At 39.0% G+C, this 19,375-nt stretch overlaps 1 protein-coding gene across 4 annotated transcripts in view; it reads left to right on the top strand.

Moving 5' to 3' along the window:
* LOC111144760 (protocadherin related 15) overlaps positions 1-19,375 on the top strand; it is an 817,855-nt gene that overhangs the window by 496,469 nt on the left and 302,011 nt on the right. For all 4 annotated transcript variants that reach the window (XM_022499204.1, XM_022499203.1, XM_022499205.1 and 1 more), the window contains exon 15: positions 17,440-17,519. In XM_022499204.1, coding sequence (XP_022354912.1) covers positions 17,440-17,519 — 80 coding nt within the window. The remainder of the gene's footprint in view (positions 1-17,439; positions 17,520-19,375) is intronic.

The following is a 19,375-nucleotide window of genomic DNA, read 5'->3' as shown; positions in this document are numbered from 1 at the left end:
ACAGAGAAGTGGGGTCTCAGAGGGTGGTGGTCACCAGAGTAGAAAGGTGAACTGCGAGATCTCTAACTTGAACGGAGTTTTATGGACAACTGCTGAGGGAGTGTATGCAGGAATGCAACCCTACTTTGGAGATCTGAGCAAGAGACCCTTCACACTGACCTTTATTTCCTCTCTACTGCTATGTTTCTAATCTTTAATCTTCTTATTTATATCATGTCTCCTAAAGCCATGGAGGACTCTCTCTAGCTTGCAAGATGGCAGCCAAAAGACACCCCTTAGTCTTTGTCCACTGGACTTTGTGGAAATGTTGGAGACCTGCTTTCATCAACCCTTTCTTATAAAAGATCTTTCAACCAGGGTTTATAACTAGAGTATAAAAGTAATGAGTTCCATTCACTACACACTAGAGGACTAGTGTTATGATTCAAAGAAAAGTTTACAATTTCAAACTGCTTGATAAAAAGAGTTTTGGGGTTTCATATTTTTTTTCTTAAGTTGACCAGAATTAAACCATTCTGCTCTTCCTAAAAGTTAGATTAAAAAAAAAAAGATTAATTTGAAATGTGAGTTTGAATGTGAAATAACATTTGGCTGAGCAACTCTTTGATAGCGACTATTATAAAAGCAGTAATCAGTATTACCTTTAGTACCTTGGCACTAAAGATTCCCTGCACAGTTTTGTAAATAAACCTCAGTTTATTGCATGCCTTGAAGCTGTTTATTGCTTCACACACTACCAGTTACTGTTGATTAAAGCTTCAGTATGCAAATGCAGTTATTTCGCTGAGATTTTGATAAATTAAAGAAGAACAGAAACACTGTTTCTGAGGTATACTCGATAAACAGCTAATCGGTGTCAGTTGTCTAGAGAAAAACAACAGGAACTAAATTGATGCTGGGAAGTGCCCATGGTGATTCTCCACTTAACTGCCTGGAATTAGCTGATTTGGAGCTAAGAAAACTTTTTTTTTTTTTTTTTTTTTTTAGGTAAAAAGATAAACAATATTGACCTTGGAATAGTTACTTAAGGAAACTGAAGAATTTATTTGCATGTCTCTTCTTCTGGTATTGAATACTTTTTATTTAACATGGATTCACAAAATCCTGTAGCAGTTTGAAAAAGAAAATGAAGGGAAAAAGTCTTTGTTTCTCTGATCCTCATTCACATACTTGCCTCACTACACACAAACACCTACACACACACACACACACACACACACACACACACACACACACACACACATTTTTTTTTTTTAAAGAAGCTCCAGATTAAGAAAACATACATTTCACAGACAAAAACAGAATTATCTAGCAATAAAAATTAACTCGGCTTGGCAACAGAGCTATTCCCTATTCCCTACCCCCAAACAAAAGCAGATAATTTTGATTTTGATAAACAAATGATTACAAGGAGCAGCAAGGCTTGATTGCAACTACACTTTTCCTGATTTAACCAGCTTGAGCGGGGTGATTTGAATCAGAAGTTGCCTTCGTGAGTCAAGAAGAATTTTTCTTCATGAAGAAGAAAAATTCAAAGATTAATACCAACAATAGCAAGCTGAGAAGACCCAGCTGTTCACTTTCTCTTTCTTTGTTTAATTTTATTTTTACAATTAATATGTGCATATTCATAAGTGCAATCATATCGCATACTCTTTCTTTTCTATGCAGCTTTCTTTTTTATTTCCTATTTCCACTTCGCCTCTGATTCCCTACCTCCTTTCCCCTGGAATAACTCCCCAGCCCTCCTTCATGAGAGAGCTCAAATGAACCCGCTGGTGCGCGTCTAACCATATTTTCCCATCCCGGGCACATATGATTATGTAAGGCACCTAAGTGTGTGTGTAGAGGTGACTTTGCCATTGTCATCATATGCATACGTTTATTTTATGTTAATTTTTCTTTTGGAATGATAAAAGACTTGGCAGAAATAATGTGAGAATCCTACAAGAATGTTTGAGAATAAGTGCCCAGCAGGCTATCTATTCCCCAAGTATGATTTCCAGTTCCCATGAAGAGTATGGTCTGCTGTATAACCACCACACTGCTGTGGAAATCGGGGAGTGACTTTGATGCAGTCCTACAGTGTAGCCCTATGATGCCAGTCAACTTGTGCGGTTACTCTCTGACATCCTTTGACATCCTTTACAGCAAAATGACCCCAGCCAGGATCATGTGTGACTTTGGTGTGTCTTGCCTTGTTGGTCTCCTCCATCAGCTCCAAGCTTTTGAAGATTGTAGGTAGCTTATTTTCTACGTGTTCCTTCAGTCTGGTGGTAGATGTCTCTTGGTGACTGGTTCAGTCATGGGTATTTCCACAAAGGTGAAGTGATGATGTGTGCATCTCATTGACTCCTGTCGGATGACAGATGGTTTACAGGGGACCCTTCCAGGGAACGCTGCTCTGGATAACCTGATCTGAATTGCACCAGCCTTCAGGTGTGTGGATGACTCACCTTGAGATTATGCAAGTGTTCTTCCCTTATTTATCTTTCCTCATTTTTTTTAACATCAACTGATGTCCTTTGGCTGAAGTATTATTACAACTGTTGCCAAATGATGGTCTTCTAATTGCATCATCTCTTTGACAGTGATGGGTTGGCATTCTACTGAAAGGAAAGCTGTCTTTTCTCCCCTGTGTATTTATTCATGTATTTATTGGTACCAATATGAAATAAAAAATGTATCTGTTTCAGCTGATTATACACCATGACAACCATTATTTTTTTTAAAGATTTTATTGATTTATTTTGACAGACAGAGATCACAAATAGGCAGAGAAGCAGAGAGAGAGAGAGAGAGAGAGAGAGAGAGAGAGAGAGGAGGAAGCAGGCTCTCTGCCGAGCAGAGAGCCCGATGCGGGGCTCGATCCCAGGATCCTGGAATCATGACCTGAGCCGAAGGCAGAGGCTTTAACCCACTGAGCCACCCAGGCACCCCATGACAACCATTATTTATTCCAATGCTCAAATTGTCCCAGAATTAGTCTTGATGAGCCCATGTGAGCAGGCTCTTGTGTCCTTTGCTCATGGCCCTGTCATGTTTTGAGTACCCATTTTAGACTTCTCTTACCCCGATCCTGGGTCTAATCATTTCTCTAAAAAGCTCCAGTGTCTTTAAGTGGGAGTGGCTTTTAGAAACCCAGATATGAGGACACAGAATGTTCGTGGCTCTTGGCTAGCTCTGTTTCCAGGACTTCTCAATGACCAAAACTGGTAATATATGTACCTATCTCTGTGTGCACGCATGAGTGTGCTCAAACATGCATATACACGTCTCTACACACACCACATAAAAATGTATGGTATAGATAGACACACACATTCATTTGCATCTGTATTTGTTTATGCCTACATATATGTCTGTGTAAATACATATACACATTATATGTAATATTGTATGTATACATTTTATACCTTATGAAATATATAAATATATATATAGCTAATAACTGTCACAATGAGAGAACTGACCCTTTTATCCTTAGTATATTTACTTACTGAATATAACCAGTCACCTGCTGACCCCCATGCTGATGTCCTCCTCAGCCCACTCACGTTCTGATCCCACAAACCTGACTGTCCCTCCTTTTCTCCCAATACTGATGTGTTCCCCACCCTACAGGGACTCTGGCGTGCTGCCAATACCTTCCCTACCGAGTCCAGGCACATCTCACTACCAGCTGCTACCATCATATACTAAACAGTTCCCTTCCTCATTCCACTTGTGCTGTGATAGTCCACGGGAGTCCTACCAGCCCTATTCACATGCAGACAGCTTCACGACCTCATAGCTCAACAATGGACAGCACGCCATGCAAAGCCTCTTTGGGCTTTGCAACCAGACCAAGCCACTGCTCTCTCTCATATGGAAGCTTGGTTTATTCTCCTAGGTTACCATCGCATTCCAGGCATCATGAGTACCCTTGGTCCTACATGGGTATGATGCCCCATGACAGGCTGCCAACACCCCACCCAGGATCTGACTCCCCATGTCAGGCAGTTCTAACAACGTTTTACAATTTTCAAATTGCAATGTTTCTACTTCTCTCGTTAAATTTATTCCTGAGTATTTTGTTTTTTTCAGTTTACAGACTGGAATCTTTTCCTTAATTTCATTTTTGATCATTCCTCACAAGGATATAGAACTACTATGGATAGTTTCATATTGGTCTTGTATCTTATATCCTTTCTGAACTAACTTATCAGTTAGTTCATTTTTGAGTGGGTTCTTTAGGACTTTCTATTTAAAAGATAATGCCATCTGTAAATGGAGTTAATTTTACTTCTTCCTTTCTAAGATGACTTTTACATCTTTTTTCTTGCCTAATTACTCCAACTAGACCTTTCAGTAGAATGTTTTAAGAGTTTTTAGCATAATCCTTGTCTTATTCCTGACCCAAGGGTAAAAGCATCACTATGATGCTAGCTGGGAGTTTTGTGTAGCTGTCCTTTGTCAGGTTGAGGAAGTTCCCTTAAGTTCATTGTTCATTAAGCATTTTTATCACAAAAGGTATTGGATTTTGTCAAATGCTTTTCTTGATTTTTCTAGATGATCCTTTTTAAAAAAAATTTGTTTATTACATTAATTGATTTTCTTATGTTGAAACAACTTTGCATAGCTGTGACAAATCACATTAGATCATTATGTATGATCATTCCTATATATTGCTGAATTTGAATTGCTGGTTTTTGTTAAGGATTTCTACTTCTATATTCATAAGATAAATTGACCTGTAGCATTCTTTTCTTGGGGTACCTCATCTGGTTTTGGTATGAGTGTAATACAATCCTCCTATAATAAGGAAGTATTTTCTTTCCTTTAATATTTTGGAAGAGATTGTGAAAATGCTGTCAATTCTTCAATGTTTAGCAGAATTCACTAGTAAAGCCATTTGGGGCTGTTTTTGTTTGTTTGTTTAATGCAGTTTTTTATAATTTTGTTTTTGAGATTACTAATTTAATCTTTTTTATTCATTTCACATCTATCCATATTGTATTTATCATCTTGAATCAGTTTTGGTAATTTGTGTACTGCTAGGGATCTGTTCATTTCATCTGAGTTATTTCATATGGTGGGATACAGTTTTGCTCATATTTCCCTAAAATCTGCTTTATTGCTGTAAGGCCAGTAGTGATAACTCCACTTTTGTTCTTTATTTTAGTAATTTGAAACTTTTCTCTCTCTCTCTTTTTTTTTCTTTAATAATCTGACTAGAAGTTTGTCAATCTTGTTGATCTCTTCAAAACAACAACTTCTGGTTTCATTGATTTTTCTCTACTGTTTTTCTATTTTTATTTCATTAATTCTCACTTTAATTTTTATTTCTTTCCTTCTCCTTGCTTTAGGTTTATTGTACTCATCTTTTCCATTGTCTTAGATGAAAAGTCATTGATTGAGAACTTACCCTTTGTAGATACAGATAGTTACACCTATCCATTTCTCTCCAAGAGCTGCCTTGTACTATTGCTTAAGTTTTAGTGCAGATTTTTTAAATAATTTTCATTCATTTGGAAACTTTTTCTGATATCCTTTGTGTTGTCTTCTTTGCCTCTAAATGCCATGTTTAAATTCTATATAGATGTGAATTTTGAGACTTGATGTTGTTGGTTTCTGATTTTATTCCATTATGGATAGGGAAAGGATTAGCAGATGGCAGAATGTGCATTTTTGCAACATGGACTGACAGGCAGAGGATAAGGAATGTTGTTGGCCTGTCACTGCAGGGCAGATGCCATAGTCAACACTGGCTCTGTGGGGGAGAAGGAGTCCAGGGATTCTGTTTACACCTGCTACAAGTAGACCTTTCTCCCACTCTGTGCTGGTTGAGAGGTAGAGGGGAAACACCTTATTGTTCCAATGCCACACAGTCCTGCTGTTCTTACTGAGATTTTGTAGATTTTTTTTAAATAAATGTTTCTCTCATTACTCTACCTTCTTTGAACAACTTCCAGAGACTTTTTTTTTTTTAACTATTTTTTAGTAGTCATGGTTATTTTCATGGGAGAGGGTCCACAGGGCTCTTCACTCAGCCATTCCTGAAGTATTTTCCTTGTGTGCTGTGTTTTTGCTCATTTTCAAATGCAAAAAGTACTGCAAAAAATGTATCAAGAGAGTACTTGGGTCTGTTTATTGGGTCTGTTTATTGACATAGAATAATTTATGGGTATTATTTACTATGAATTGTGGATCTCCCTAAATTTATCCTTTTTAGCTCCAGGTGTTGATAGACTTTTTTTCTCCCCATCATTTCTTTATGCCTCACCCCCACCAGCCCATCCCTCCCCTTCCAGGATTAATTCATTAACTAATCAAGATTGTGCTTCTGATGCATTCTGATTAAACATTGTGATACGTAGGTGACTAGAGTTAAATGTTATGTTTTATGTTTAAATTTTAAATTTTATGTCTTGCTGATATTGGTAACCTCTCATGTATGCTACTTGGTCAAGTCTTCCATCCAATGAGTTCTATTGCTGACATTGATGACTGACTTTAAAAAACACTGTACAGGGGCACCTGGGTGGCTCAGTCTGTTGAGTGTCTGACTCTTGGTATCAGCTCACGTCATGATCTAGGGTCCTGAGATTAAGCCTCACATTGGGCTCTGTGCTCAGTCTGCTTGAGATTCTCTCTCTCTGCACTCACTTCCCTCTCTAAAAAGAGAGAGAGAGAGAGAGAGCTTTAAATAAAAAATTAGAATTAAAATTTTTAAAAAAACACTTTACAGATTTTAAAAAAAAATTGTTGGATGCAATTTCTTTCTTGATATTAACATCAACAGTATTTGTTAAGTGTACGATATGCACTAAGCTGCATCTGAAATATGAACTATTTTGCCACTGCTTAAGCATCATGACAACCCTGAATTAGATGCCATTCTATTTCAATATCATACATGGAGTCACTGACACATAAATAGGTTTAGTGATTTGCATAGCTAATAAGTGACAGCTTTCATCCCCTCCTTTTTTTTTTTTTGCTCTAAAGCTCAAGATTTTTAGATACCAAAATAAATTAGTTCCTTAGATGATACTTTTAATTTGAACAGAATTCTAGAGTTTTCTAAACATCTGTTGCCTCATCTGATTCTACATCAACTATATATACTACACATTTCAAGTGTTATTTACCCATTTAATGATTGAGAATGTAGGTTCAGAGATAGACCCCATTTCAGGTAGTTAAAAATGAGATAATTGGGACTAGGTCCTCAACCTTATGGTTATAAGCTTTGGGCTATTTTTTATAAGTATAGGTTTAACCAAAGTATACTGAACATTATTTAACTCTTTCCTGGTATTAATATCACAAATGATTGGAATTTTCTCAAAGTAGGGACTGTTATACATAATTTAAATCATTCTTGATACCTAACATTAAATATATGTTTTTTTTAATTGTTGCCCAGTACATTTTTTTGGCTTACTGAACACAGGTTAATGTGACTCTTAGTTTCTAAATTAGATTCTACATTTATATCAACAAATGGTATTGTGGTGTGTGAGGCTTAATAGAACTCTATGCTTATTGATCCCCATGCTCTTATTTAAAGTAGATTTTTTTTCCCTCAGTACTGTCCGACCATTAGCTAGCTGTATGCTTACTCCATTCATTTGGCCTGGCTCTATTAAGTCCTCTATTTTGAAAATCTGGTTTTAATGTGTTGAAGTCTGAGAACTAGTATGTAGACTGTGAGGGACAGCTTGAGAAACCCTTGCACTAATGTGCAAGAGCTTCAGTAGGGGCTTTGTAGGCCTTCAGATCTCCATAGGCCTGGAAACAACCCCCCCCCGCACTTCACTCACACACACACACACACACACACACACACACACACACACTCTTCAGTTTATTTAAAACTGAACAACAGTCATTTTGTTTAGATATTCTAGCATTAAAATGTTTTTTCTGAATTGTATCTATCTGGTTTATTACCAAATGTTGAGTGCTGAGAACTGGCCAGAGCCAAATACCTCTCCACAATAATTAGATTACCTTTGGAAATTATTAGCAGCCACCAATAAGCAGTAGTAACAAGGGCTAGTATTCTCTGTCACAATCCCTTTTTCTGACTCAAGTCTGGAAGAAACAGAGACAAACAAAAGTGAAGTATGGAAGATGAAGATCAAAGTATATATATATATATATATTTTACTGTAAATATAGTTGATTGAAGTACAAAAAAACAAACTGGATCACTGTTCTTCCTTCATGACACTAAACTTAACCTCTTGGCCATAGGAAATGCAAAGGCAAGCCCAAACTTTAAATACTAAAACACAGTAGAAACAAAGCAGACAAGTGATCTACCTTCATGGAACTTACATTCTAGTAAAAAAAGGGAAAATTAATAAAATACATATGAGTCATATAGAATTTTAGGAGGTAATGAATGCTATGTGAAAATGTACATGAGGAAATGGATGAAGGACCTCAATGTGAGACAGGAATCCATCCAAATCCTTGAGGAGAACACAGGCAGCAACCTCTTCGACCTCAGCCGCAGCAACTTCTTCCTAGGAACATCGCCAAAGGCAAGGGAAGCAAGGGCAAAAATGAACTATTGGGACTTCATCAAGATCAGGAGCTTTTGCACAGCAAAGGAAGCAGTCAACAAAACCAAAAGACAACTGACAGAATGGGAGAAGATATTTGCAAACGACATATCAGATAAAGGGCTAGTATCCAAAATCTATAAAAAAACTTAATCAAACTCAACACCCAAAGAACAAATAATCCAATCAAGAAATGGGCAGAAGATATGAACAGACATTTCTGCAAAGAAGACATCCAGATGGCCAACAGACACATGAAAAAGTGTTCCACATCACTCGGCGTCAGGGAAATACAGATCAAAACCACAATGAGATATCACCTCACACCAGTCAGAATGGCTGAAATTAACAAGTCAGGAAATGACAGATGCTGGCGAGGATGCGGAGGAAGGGGAACCCTCCTACACTGTTGATGGGAATGCAAGCTGGTGCAACCACTCAGGAAAACAGCATGGAGGTTCCTCAAAAAGTTGAAAATAGAGCTACCCTATGACCCAGCAACTGCACTACTGGGTATTTACCCTAAAGATACAAACATAGTGATCCGAAGGGGCACATGCACCCAAATGTTTATAGCAACAATGTCCACAATAGCCAAACTATGGAAAGAACCTAGATGTCCATCAACAGATGAATGGCTAAAGAAGATGTGGTATATATACACAATGGAATACTATGCAGCCATCAAAAGAAATGAAATCTTGCCATTTGCGACGACGTGGATGGAACTAGAGGGTATCATGCTTAGCGAAATAAGTCAATCGGAGAAAGACAACTATCATATGATCTCCCTGATATGAGGAAGTAGAGATGCAATGTGGGGGGTTTGGGGGGTAGGAAAAGAATAAATGAAACAAGATGGGTTTGGGAGGGAGACAAACCATAAGTGACCCTTAATCTCACAAAACAAACTGAGGGTTACTGGGGGGAGGGGGGGAGGGAGAGGGTGGTGGGGTTATGGACATTGGGGAGGTTATGTGCTATGGTGAGTGCTGTGAAGTGTGTAAACCTGGCGATTCACAGACCTTTACCCCTGGGGCTAATAATACATTATATGTTTATAAAATTTTTTTAAAATTATTAAAAAAAAGAAAATATACATGAGGGAGAGTGGAGAGGAGTATATGGGGGATGCCAATTTGATCAGTGATGATTTTACTAAGGAGACATTAGCAAAGAGTTGAAGAAGGTGAGAAGATGAGCCATGTGGGCATCTGGGGCAGAGTGCTTCAGGTGTCCATGGAGAGGCCTGCCTGGTGTGTTTGAGGAACAGTGAAGCTACTAGTGCTACAGGAGTAGAGTAAGAGGAGGAAACATATATAAATGAAGTCACCCAGGAACTGGTGATGTGTGGAGATAACTACTCTCAGTGGAAACAGGTATTAATGGAAGAATTTGAATAGAGCAGTGACACGAATAAGCTTAAAATTTTAAAGGATCATATGGATTCTCTACTGAGAATGGTCTGTGGTGGCAATGTGAGAAATTGTGCAAATTAGTTCAGGTGTTATTTCAGTAGTCCAGACTAGCCCGGAGTGATATTTCTGGAAATGTCAAGAGGTAGTTTCCACCTTGTTCTGTTTGGTGGGTAGACACTAAAGGATTTGTTGGTGATTGGATTTGGGAGAGAAGACAAGTGAAGAATGGCTATTAAGTTATAGCCCAAGCAACTGGCAGGGTTGAATTTCCAAAAGCCAGCATGAAAAGAATGTCAGAAGAGGAATAATTCAAGTTTGGGCATGTTAAATTTGAAACGTCTTTTGACATCTAATTAAAGCTATTCAGTAGCCTGTTTGGTATGTGTCTGGGGAAGAAATTTGGACTAGAAATAAACATTTGGGATCTTGAGCATTTAAACACTACTTAGAACTTTGAGGTTGGATGAGGTTCTTAAGGGGGTGAAAGTAGAAGATGTCCAAAGGCTGATTTTAAGGTGCCAAGGAGAGGAGGAGGACCAGGAATGGGGACCCAGAAGAAGAAATGTCCTGAAGTCAACTGAGGGGAAAAAAGTGTGTCAAGGAGAAGGGACAGGTCGGTTATGCCTAATGCTACTGAGAGGCCACGTTAAAAACAGACAGACAGAACAAAGAAACACACAGAAGGAAATACTGTGGACAGATCAGTGATTTTACTAATACGGGAATTTACTGGGGACATTGAAAAGATCAGTTGCAGCATAGAAGTCTTGGGAGGGTAGGAAATGTTATCAAAATTGTTCTAAGAGATAATGAGAGCAATGAGAAATATCATTAATAGCTGGACAAGACTGAAGGTCTTCAGGTACGCTCATGTATCACAGGGATGTTCTATGTGAGCTGTCTTTCCAAGTTTCAGATATGTTATGCTGTGTCTTACTTCTCAAACTACTTACATTTTTTTTTATTTTTAGAAAATTGAATAAATTGATTTCTTTTTACATAAAAGAACTTATTTCCAGAAGGAAATTTTATATCAAGCTCATACATGGCAAAACAGCACTTCTTGACCTAAAAGAGTCTGTATGATTCATCAAAATAGATTCACAAACATTAACATTTTCTTAATGGACCAGTAGTTAGACATCAGGAGCGCACACTTACACATTTTTGGAAATGCTGCTGTCCGGAATTGAAAACCTCCATTTTTGCTCTCGAGCAGTTTAATAACATAAATCAGAACTCGTTTGCCTAAGTGAAAAAAGAAAAGATCATCTAAATCGGTTGATTTTTATCTATTTTAGAATCCCTCAGGGCAGGTCCTTTGTCTTAATGTCCTGTGAAATGTGCAGAATCATTCCGTGTGCCTATAGTGCAGTCTACCAGATGGTATTTGATGGCTGTATTCATCTTTAACATGAACAGATTATTAGTTTAGAGAAGATTTGTTTTCTTTCTCAAAATTCCTTTTTTCCAGTGTCTAAGCACCATGCTTATTGAGATAAATACTTTTGTGTCCCTCTTGGTACTTCTGACAAATGGGAGACCTGAATTATAATATGCAGTGAGTTACCTGGTTGAGCAGACTGGAAACAGAAGTGGCCTTGATCTTTAAAGCAAACGTCACAGGACAGTTGGCTTGATTGTAGTTCACGGTGTTGTTAAAACATCTATCAGCAGACCAGCAACTGAGTAATTCCACGTCTTGCTAGCTGTACGAAGTGAGCATCACTCAATCATATGACCCAGGGTATTTAACCTCAGGCTGTGTACCCGAGGCCAAACAAAATAGCTAGTTTCCATTTGCTCGTTATTCCTCAAATTCACGAGGTCTGTTTCCATCTCATGGCCTTTTCCTTCCCTGTACCCTTTGTGGAATGCCCTTCCCCACAGGACTTGCTCTCTGGACCCTCACATTTTCCTGATAGCTTTCCTGATGACTGCAAGCTCTCTCACTCCCTTCCCTGCCTGTCCTTCCTCAAGTGCCTTATATTTTAGCAGCACTTAGAGATGTCTGAAAGCTGTATATTTTCATGGCTTATTTTGTTTTGTCTCTGACTCCCCCTACCACGGTGTAAGTTGCACAAAGGCAGAATTCTTGTCTGTGCTGCTCACAGAGTTTTGTCTGTGTGGAAGCGCCAGGGCTCATTAACACACTGCAGGTGATTCATGACTATTTGTTGAGTTCATGAGTGAACACTGTAGGTGTTATTGTTGTAGTTTCCTTTTGTAGTTAGGCGTCTTGGTCTGAGAGGCGAGGGGTCCCTCTGGAGTTCACACCCAGTAAACCCTGCCATCCCCCCAACCCCGCCCTGAAGACCATGGCTCCCACACTTTCTCATACCTTGCACAGAGGGCTCGGATGGGACTCGACTGATCAGAAATTGGAGGGGGAGACAAACCGTGAAGACTGTGGACTCTGAGAAACAAACTGAGGGTTTTGGAGGGGAGGAAGCATAGGGGGTTGGGTGAACCTGGTGGTGGGTATTAAGGAGGGCACGTATTACATGGAGCACTGGGTGTGGTGCCTAAACAATGAATCTTGGAACACTGAAAAAATAAAATAAAATAATAAATATATTTAAAAAAAGAAAATATATTTGCACAAAAGATGACAGATTCCTTTCTGTTCTGTTATGGAAAACATTGACGTTACCCCTCCCTTTTTAAGATGGACATTACTATTATGTCCACATTAGAAAAAAGAAAAATGTATCATCCAATTAAGTAAGTTATAGAGAACTTTAATTGGAGTGGTGACAGAAAGACTCCTATAATTAGGGATGCTTCAGTGGCTCAGTCAGTTAAGCGGCTGCCTTCGGCTCAGGTCATGATCCCATGACCCACTGTGCAGTCAAATTCCAGAGGGCCATCAGTGGTGCATCTCTTGCTGATATAATGGCCAAGAGGAATCAGAAACCTGAAGTTAGGAAGGCACAACGAGAACAGGCCATCAGGGCTGCCAAGGAAGCAAAAAAAGCTAAGCAAGCATCTAAAAAGACAGCAATGGCTACTGCTAAGGCTCCCATGAAGGTAGCACCTAAGCAAAAGATTGTGAAGCCTGTGAAGGTTTCTGCCCCTGAGTTGGTGGAAAACGCTGAGTTGGTGGATCAGAGTCCCATATTGGGCTCCCTGCTCAGTGGTTAGTCTGCTTCTCCCTCTCTTGCTGCTCCCTCTGCCTGTGCTCGCTCACTCTCTCTCCCTCTCTCTCTGATGAATAAATAAACTTTTTAAAGAAAGGAAGGAAGGAAGGAAGGAAGAAAAGCTCCTAAAATTGAAGTCCTTTGCATTTCCTATTTACTATATGGTCTGTAAGGTTTAAATGACACAAGGCATGCAAGTATAGTTCCTGACACATAGCAAGTAGTCAATAAATTCTGACTTAAGGATTCATTGTTCAATATCATACTTGAATTTCTACCCATCAATTGGAGGTGGCTGGCTAGACTCATCTTAGAAAAATAATTTGTTTAATTTTTTAAAATATTTTATTTATTTGAGAGAGAGAGAGAGAGTGAGCACAGGCAGGGGGGAGGAGCAGAGGGAGCAGGAGAAGCAGACTCCCTGCTGAGCAGGGATTCCCAACATGGGGCTGGATCCCAGGACCTTGAGGTTGCGACTTGAGCCAAAGGCAGAGGCTTAACCAACTGACCCATGTAGGTGCCCATGAGTGGGGGAAAAAAAAAAAAAACTACTTAAAAATGTTTTTAGAAGTGTATTTTAGGTCAGAAATATGCACATGATCAAATATTAATACTCCAAGAATCATTGCTTTTCTGATTTTTCCAGTTATTACTTTTATGTGTTATTTCTTCCTTTAAATAATTTCTCTCCTTGGGTGGCCTGGGTGGTTCTATCGGTTGAGCACCCAACTCTTGGTTTCAGCTCAGGTCACGATCTTGGGATTGTGGGATCGAGCCCCAGTTCAGGCTCTGTGCTCAGTGAGAAGTCATCTTGAGTCTCTCTATCTCCCTCCACACTTACTCCACTAGCACTCTCTCTCTCTAAAATAAATAAGCAAACCTGAAATAATTTATCTCCATGAGTGTTGACAAGTAGAGATGTACAGTACTTACACAAGAGCTAACACACGTAATGGATGGATTTCAGAGCTCCAGATAGCACCATTACCCCCTTGCTTTGTTGACCAAGAAATGATGAATCCTCTTTAGTTACTACCCCTTGGCCACAGATCCTGGCACAACCAAAGAAGATTGGCTAAAAGAATGAAAGAAACAAAACAATCAAATAAGGATTTCCTTCCAGATCCTGGTTCTTCAGGCTTTCCAATATGGATACAACCTCACATAAGAATAAAGTGGGCAAATAACTCGCTCTCACATTTCTTAAAAGCCAGAGGTATTTAAATGGTCAAAAAAAAGAAAAAAAGAAAAAGAAAAAAAAAAACCTGGAAGAAGTATTTCACTGTACCTCGGGGACTGAAAGTAATTAATGGGGAAGAAAAAAATTGAAAATACTCTAGGAATTTTCCCTCTTATTATTTTAGTAGCATTAACAACGTAATGACTTAAATAAATAAAATGATACAACCTTCACAGCACTCTCATCCCTCAGCAACTATATTAAGTATTAGAGTAGACTCGATCCATTAGAAGAAAGGTGAGCATTAATCTGGACTTAACATTATCTACACACAGCTATCTTGCTTCAGACTCCATTTCTTTTGGCTTTTATGAAAATGCAAGACAATAAATTGTCTTTCAGAAAGTAACAGCAACCGTGTATCAATGAACAAACAAAAAAATTTGATAATATCTATAATAATACGATATTATAGATATATAGATATTATAGGTAAAAATGACTGGTTGAAAGAGAAAAACAACAGAAAAAGTTTAGTGGGAGCTTTTCAGTGATAAAAAGCAGTTTCTTAATGGCATGAGCAGGCTGGGTCCGAGGACTCAGAGAGGGTCCCGGGGACCAGCCAAGAGGGTCCCTGGCTACACATAGGATGGAAATCAAATGTGAGCCAGCAGCAGTTGAGAACAGAGTTTATTGAAGATACAAAGAGAGTGCAGGTACAGACAATGTCTGGGAGACATAGTAAGGAAAAGAGAGGGAGTCTCATCTTTATTCAGAGTTTGGGGTTTTTATTAAGGATTGTTGTATAGTGTGCATATCCTTCAGGTGTTCAGGAATGGGTCAGAACAAGGACAGGTGTCCAAGTGTCCTCTGTAAGTCACGTTCCCTAGAGCCAGGGGTCTTGGGGTTGAGATGTCCAGCATGGGTGGTTTTGATATGGTTTTGGAATATAAGTGAGGGTCCAGAGCCCATGACCAGGAAAGATTTCTTGAGACATCTTTGGTGCAAAATGGTGGTTTTATTAAAGCCTGGGAACAGGACCAGTGGGCAGCTCCAGGATTGTGACGGGTGGCTGGTTATAGACTTGGGAGCCCGGGGAGGTAAGAAAGAAGGAAGTTTTCCAAAGAACTTTCATATGCTAGAGAGGACCTACAAGATACCAGAGGCTTTACTGTTTTCAAGTTAAGGTTTTTCCATCTAGCAAGGCAGTAACATAAAGATAGTTGAAAGTTTCCTGGAAGAATGTCACACATGTCCCTCCCAGGAGTGGGGGGTGGGGTGGGTAGGAAGGATTGCAGGGTGTCTGTGTGTGTTTTGTCCTCAGCTAGCCTTCTGCTCCCTCATCAGTCTAGAATACACATGGGCTGACCACATTGGGGCATTCTTGCCTGGCCACTCCTTAGATGTTACATGTTGTGCTAGTGGAGTCCAAAGAAATCATGAACTCCCTGTCCCTTACAAGGAGGACACACTACCAGGCCTGTGTAAGGTTGGGCTGCAGGTCCAGGAAGAACAGAAGCAGGGAAAGGAGCAAAAAGCAAGTTTTTGTAGAGTCCTTCGGTTTCCCTGTCTCATTAAATACAGCCTAATTCTGTGTTTCTTGAAAAAAATAACTCTCATTATTTTGTAGTTCTGTTTTATCTTTCTGGCTAATGCTTGCCTGGCAAAGAACGAAAAATAAGAGGAAAATATCAAGCATCTATTATCAATTCCATTGAGTCTGTTTAAAAATATATTTTGTTTCTTATTCTCTAATCTTAGGTCTCTATTATAATTAATTCCAGGCAATTTAAAATTTGAGATTTAGCTATAAATGGAATGTTTCAAGGTATTACCCTAGGTAGTTGATTATTTCATTGTATTTTACTGCTTTATTTTATTCCATCATATTTTAGGGAGTGTGTATCTGTCATAATACAAAAGCATTTCTCCAAGGAAATACAATGCAGGCCTGAAAAGGTGGTCACTTGCTTAATTAAATCTGACTCCTACTCTTGGTCCCTCCCACACCCTCAAGAACACCATAGCCTGCTGCTTTCCCTCTTGACTGAGGTTATCAAGAGGGAAAGCAGCAGGCTGTGGTGTTCTTGAGGGTGGAGGAGGGACCGAGAGCAGGATTTGGGGGGTTGGATATTTTAAATTGGTGATGCTTATCCCTCATCCAAGCGGGTGGTCAGGGAGGACACAGGATATGGCTGAAATTCAGAGGAAATGACAGGTTGAGGGATATATACTCAAAGTCAGAAGCTCTAGGATTTGTCTTCTCTGACTTTGGTGAAGGAGGGAAAAGGAGTAAAAGGCTAATATTTATTGGAGATTTTTAGTGCACCTGATGTCACTCTATGTGCCTGGACAGAAATCATGTCAGTCCAACCCCCGATATTGATGGACTTTTGTACTCTTCTAGTTCTCATTTACAAATGAAGAAGTTGAAAAATAATCACACATTTCATAAGTGGAGCCAGTTTTGAATTCTGGTTTCTGGCTCCAGATTCAGGATTTTTTTATTTTTTAAGATTTTATTTATTTACTTGACAGAGAGAGAACACAAGTAGGTGGAGCAACAGGCAGAGGGAGAGGAAGCAGCAGAGCTCCCCACTGAGCAGGGAGCCCGATACAGGACTCAATCCCAGGATCCTGGGATCATGACCAGAGCTGAAGGCAGTTGCTTAACCGACAGGGCCACGCAGGTGCCCCCAGATTCAGGATTCTTAACCATAAATATTCCCGACTTGATATATACTCAGCAGAAAAAGAAATCAGTGGGCTACAGAGTTTCTTTACACTGTAAGCATTTACACAAAGTGTAACACATTTGTTTAAACTCGAGAGATATACTCATTTAAAGTTAAATACATAAACCATAAGAGAGTGTTAATCTATTTCTGCACCAGGTAAGATTCTGTATAAATTAGGAAGATGCTATTCTTATTCATTTTGCTACTTTTGGATGAGAGGAAATGACAGAAATGCTGGGGTCAGATGTGGAATTCTGAATTTTACCTCTTGACATTAGCTCACTTTTTATCCCTTAATCATCTCGTGAGTATTCTGTGCTGTTACTTTCCAGCTCCCATATTCCGCCGTACGGACCAGGAGCTGTATTGATTACTCGATAATTCAATCATGTTTTCTCTCTGAAGGCAACTGATCGAGAGGGAGACCCAATAACATACGCCATTGAGAATGGAGATCCTCAACGAGTTTTTAATCTTTCAGAAACGTAAGTTAAAAATTATTTCAGAATTTATTTTTTTAGAAGATTTTAAATAGTATACTGGTGGCAAGGGAACAGACTTCTAATCAGAGGTTTTCAGCTGTTTGTAGCTTTATTTTACTTTTTTTTTTTTTCCTATGAATGCTAATGAGATCTGGGGGCAGGGGATAATTCTGAATTCAGAAATCTTACCCAGGAGACTATTTATTTGAAACATTTTTACTAGGTAAAAATCCACTGAGGTGGAAACATTTTATTTGTAGGCTGGGATTAATTAGATCCCTTTAAAGTTGTCAGTTACTCATAATAACAAGGGCATTTCTACCAAGAGTAATGCGGCGCTAAATTGTTCATTCAAAGAGAATTTTGTAAGACAAAGCTTAAGTCAGACACATTTAAAGGACCACCAAAGTCTACCCTTCAGTTTTTGAGGAATGTAGGTATATTCTGGAAATGCTAGCACAAAAGCATCACCATGTCCCTGCTAAACCTTCTGAGGTCTTTATCAGTGTCATTCTACTTCCCTTGGAGAGCAGCAGAGATCATGTTAGTCACCGCCAGGAGAAAGCCAGGAGGCTGGGAAGGAGGCACCAAGGTTTGCAGAGAGATCACTGGCTTCCTGTCTCTAAGAGCAAAGTCACCCTGTTGCTGTCTCATGGGGCTAGAAACCTGAGTGGGGCCCATGATTATGAAGTGAGAATTTTCACAAATGAGCCAGACACTACTTTCATCTCAGGAACACGGGTACATCACGCCAAATCAAGGGAATCATGTGTGGTCTCTGGTCTTGGGAGGAACACCTGTAATTTCACTCTGGCTAGGATGTTCCAACCATGAGTTAGTTTGCCTGGGAACAGTATTTCTCAGACTTTTGGATTTCACAGACGAATAAACGTCCACTTGAAAAAATGGAAAGACAACTATTTGGAATTTTTCCCTGTAGATACACACAAATCTCAATTAGCTATAATTTACAATCATCCTGAAAGAAATAAAACTTTTTAAAGGGACACTTGAACAGGAATCCTGACTGTGTGGTACAGGTATAAAAGTACATGTATAGATCACGAGAATAAAGTTAAGAGTCCAGAAATAACCAGATCGTAACATTTATGGTCAACTGACTCTCTCCCAAAAAAGGCAAAGACAATCCAACCAGGAAAGAATAACCTTTACAATAAATGAAATTTGCAGGAATGCCTGAGTGGCTGAATGGGTTAAGCCTCTGCCTTCAGCTCAGGTCATGATCTCAGGGTCCTGGGATCGAGGCTCGCGTAGGGCTCTCTGCTCAGTAGGGAGCCTGCTTCCCCGTCTCTCTCTGCCTGCCTCTGCCTACTCATATCTCTTTCTCTGTCAAATAAATAAATAAATGAAATTTGGGGTTGCATGCAGAAGAATGAAGTTGGATCTTTACCTCACGCCATTAGCAAAATTAACTCAAGATGGATCAAGACCTAAATACTATAGATTAAAGTATATAACTCTTTAAAGAAAATACAGAAGTAAATATTCATGATCGGAATTAGGCAACGCTCTCCTAGATATGACATAAAAAACACAAGTGATTAATAGTAAGACAGATAAGTTGGACTTCATCAAAATTTGGAAAATCTGTGCTTCAAAGGACAGTATTAAGAAAATGAAGACCACCAGCCTGAGAGAAAATATTTTTAAATAATGTAGATAAGAAAGGACATAAGTATAACTAGAAAACACAAAGAACTATTATAACCAAAAATAAGCATAGAAATAACCCAAATAAAAGTGGACAGGAACTTGAATAGACATTTTTCCAAAGAAGCTGTATGAATGGCCAATAGCATGTGGAGATTCACTCATGATAACTAGTCATTAGAGAAATG

Source organism: Enhydra lutris, unplaced genomic scaffold, assembly GCF_002288905.1.
Source record: "Enhydra lutris kenyoni isolate GAN:26980312 unplaced genomic scaffold, ASM228890v2 scaffoldscaffold12, whole genome shotgun sequence".
Taxonomy (NCBI): Eukaryota; Metazoa; Chordata; class Mammalia; order Carnivora; family Mustelidae; genus Enhydra; species Enhydra lutris.
This window is presented reverse-complemented; position numbering and strand designations above follow the sequence as displayed.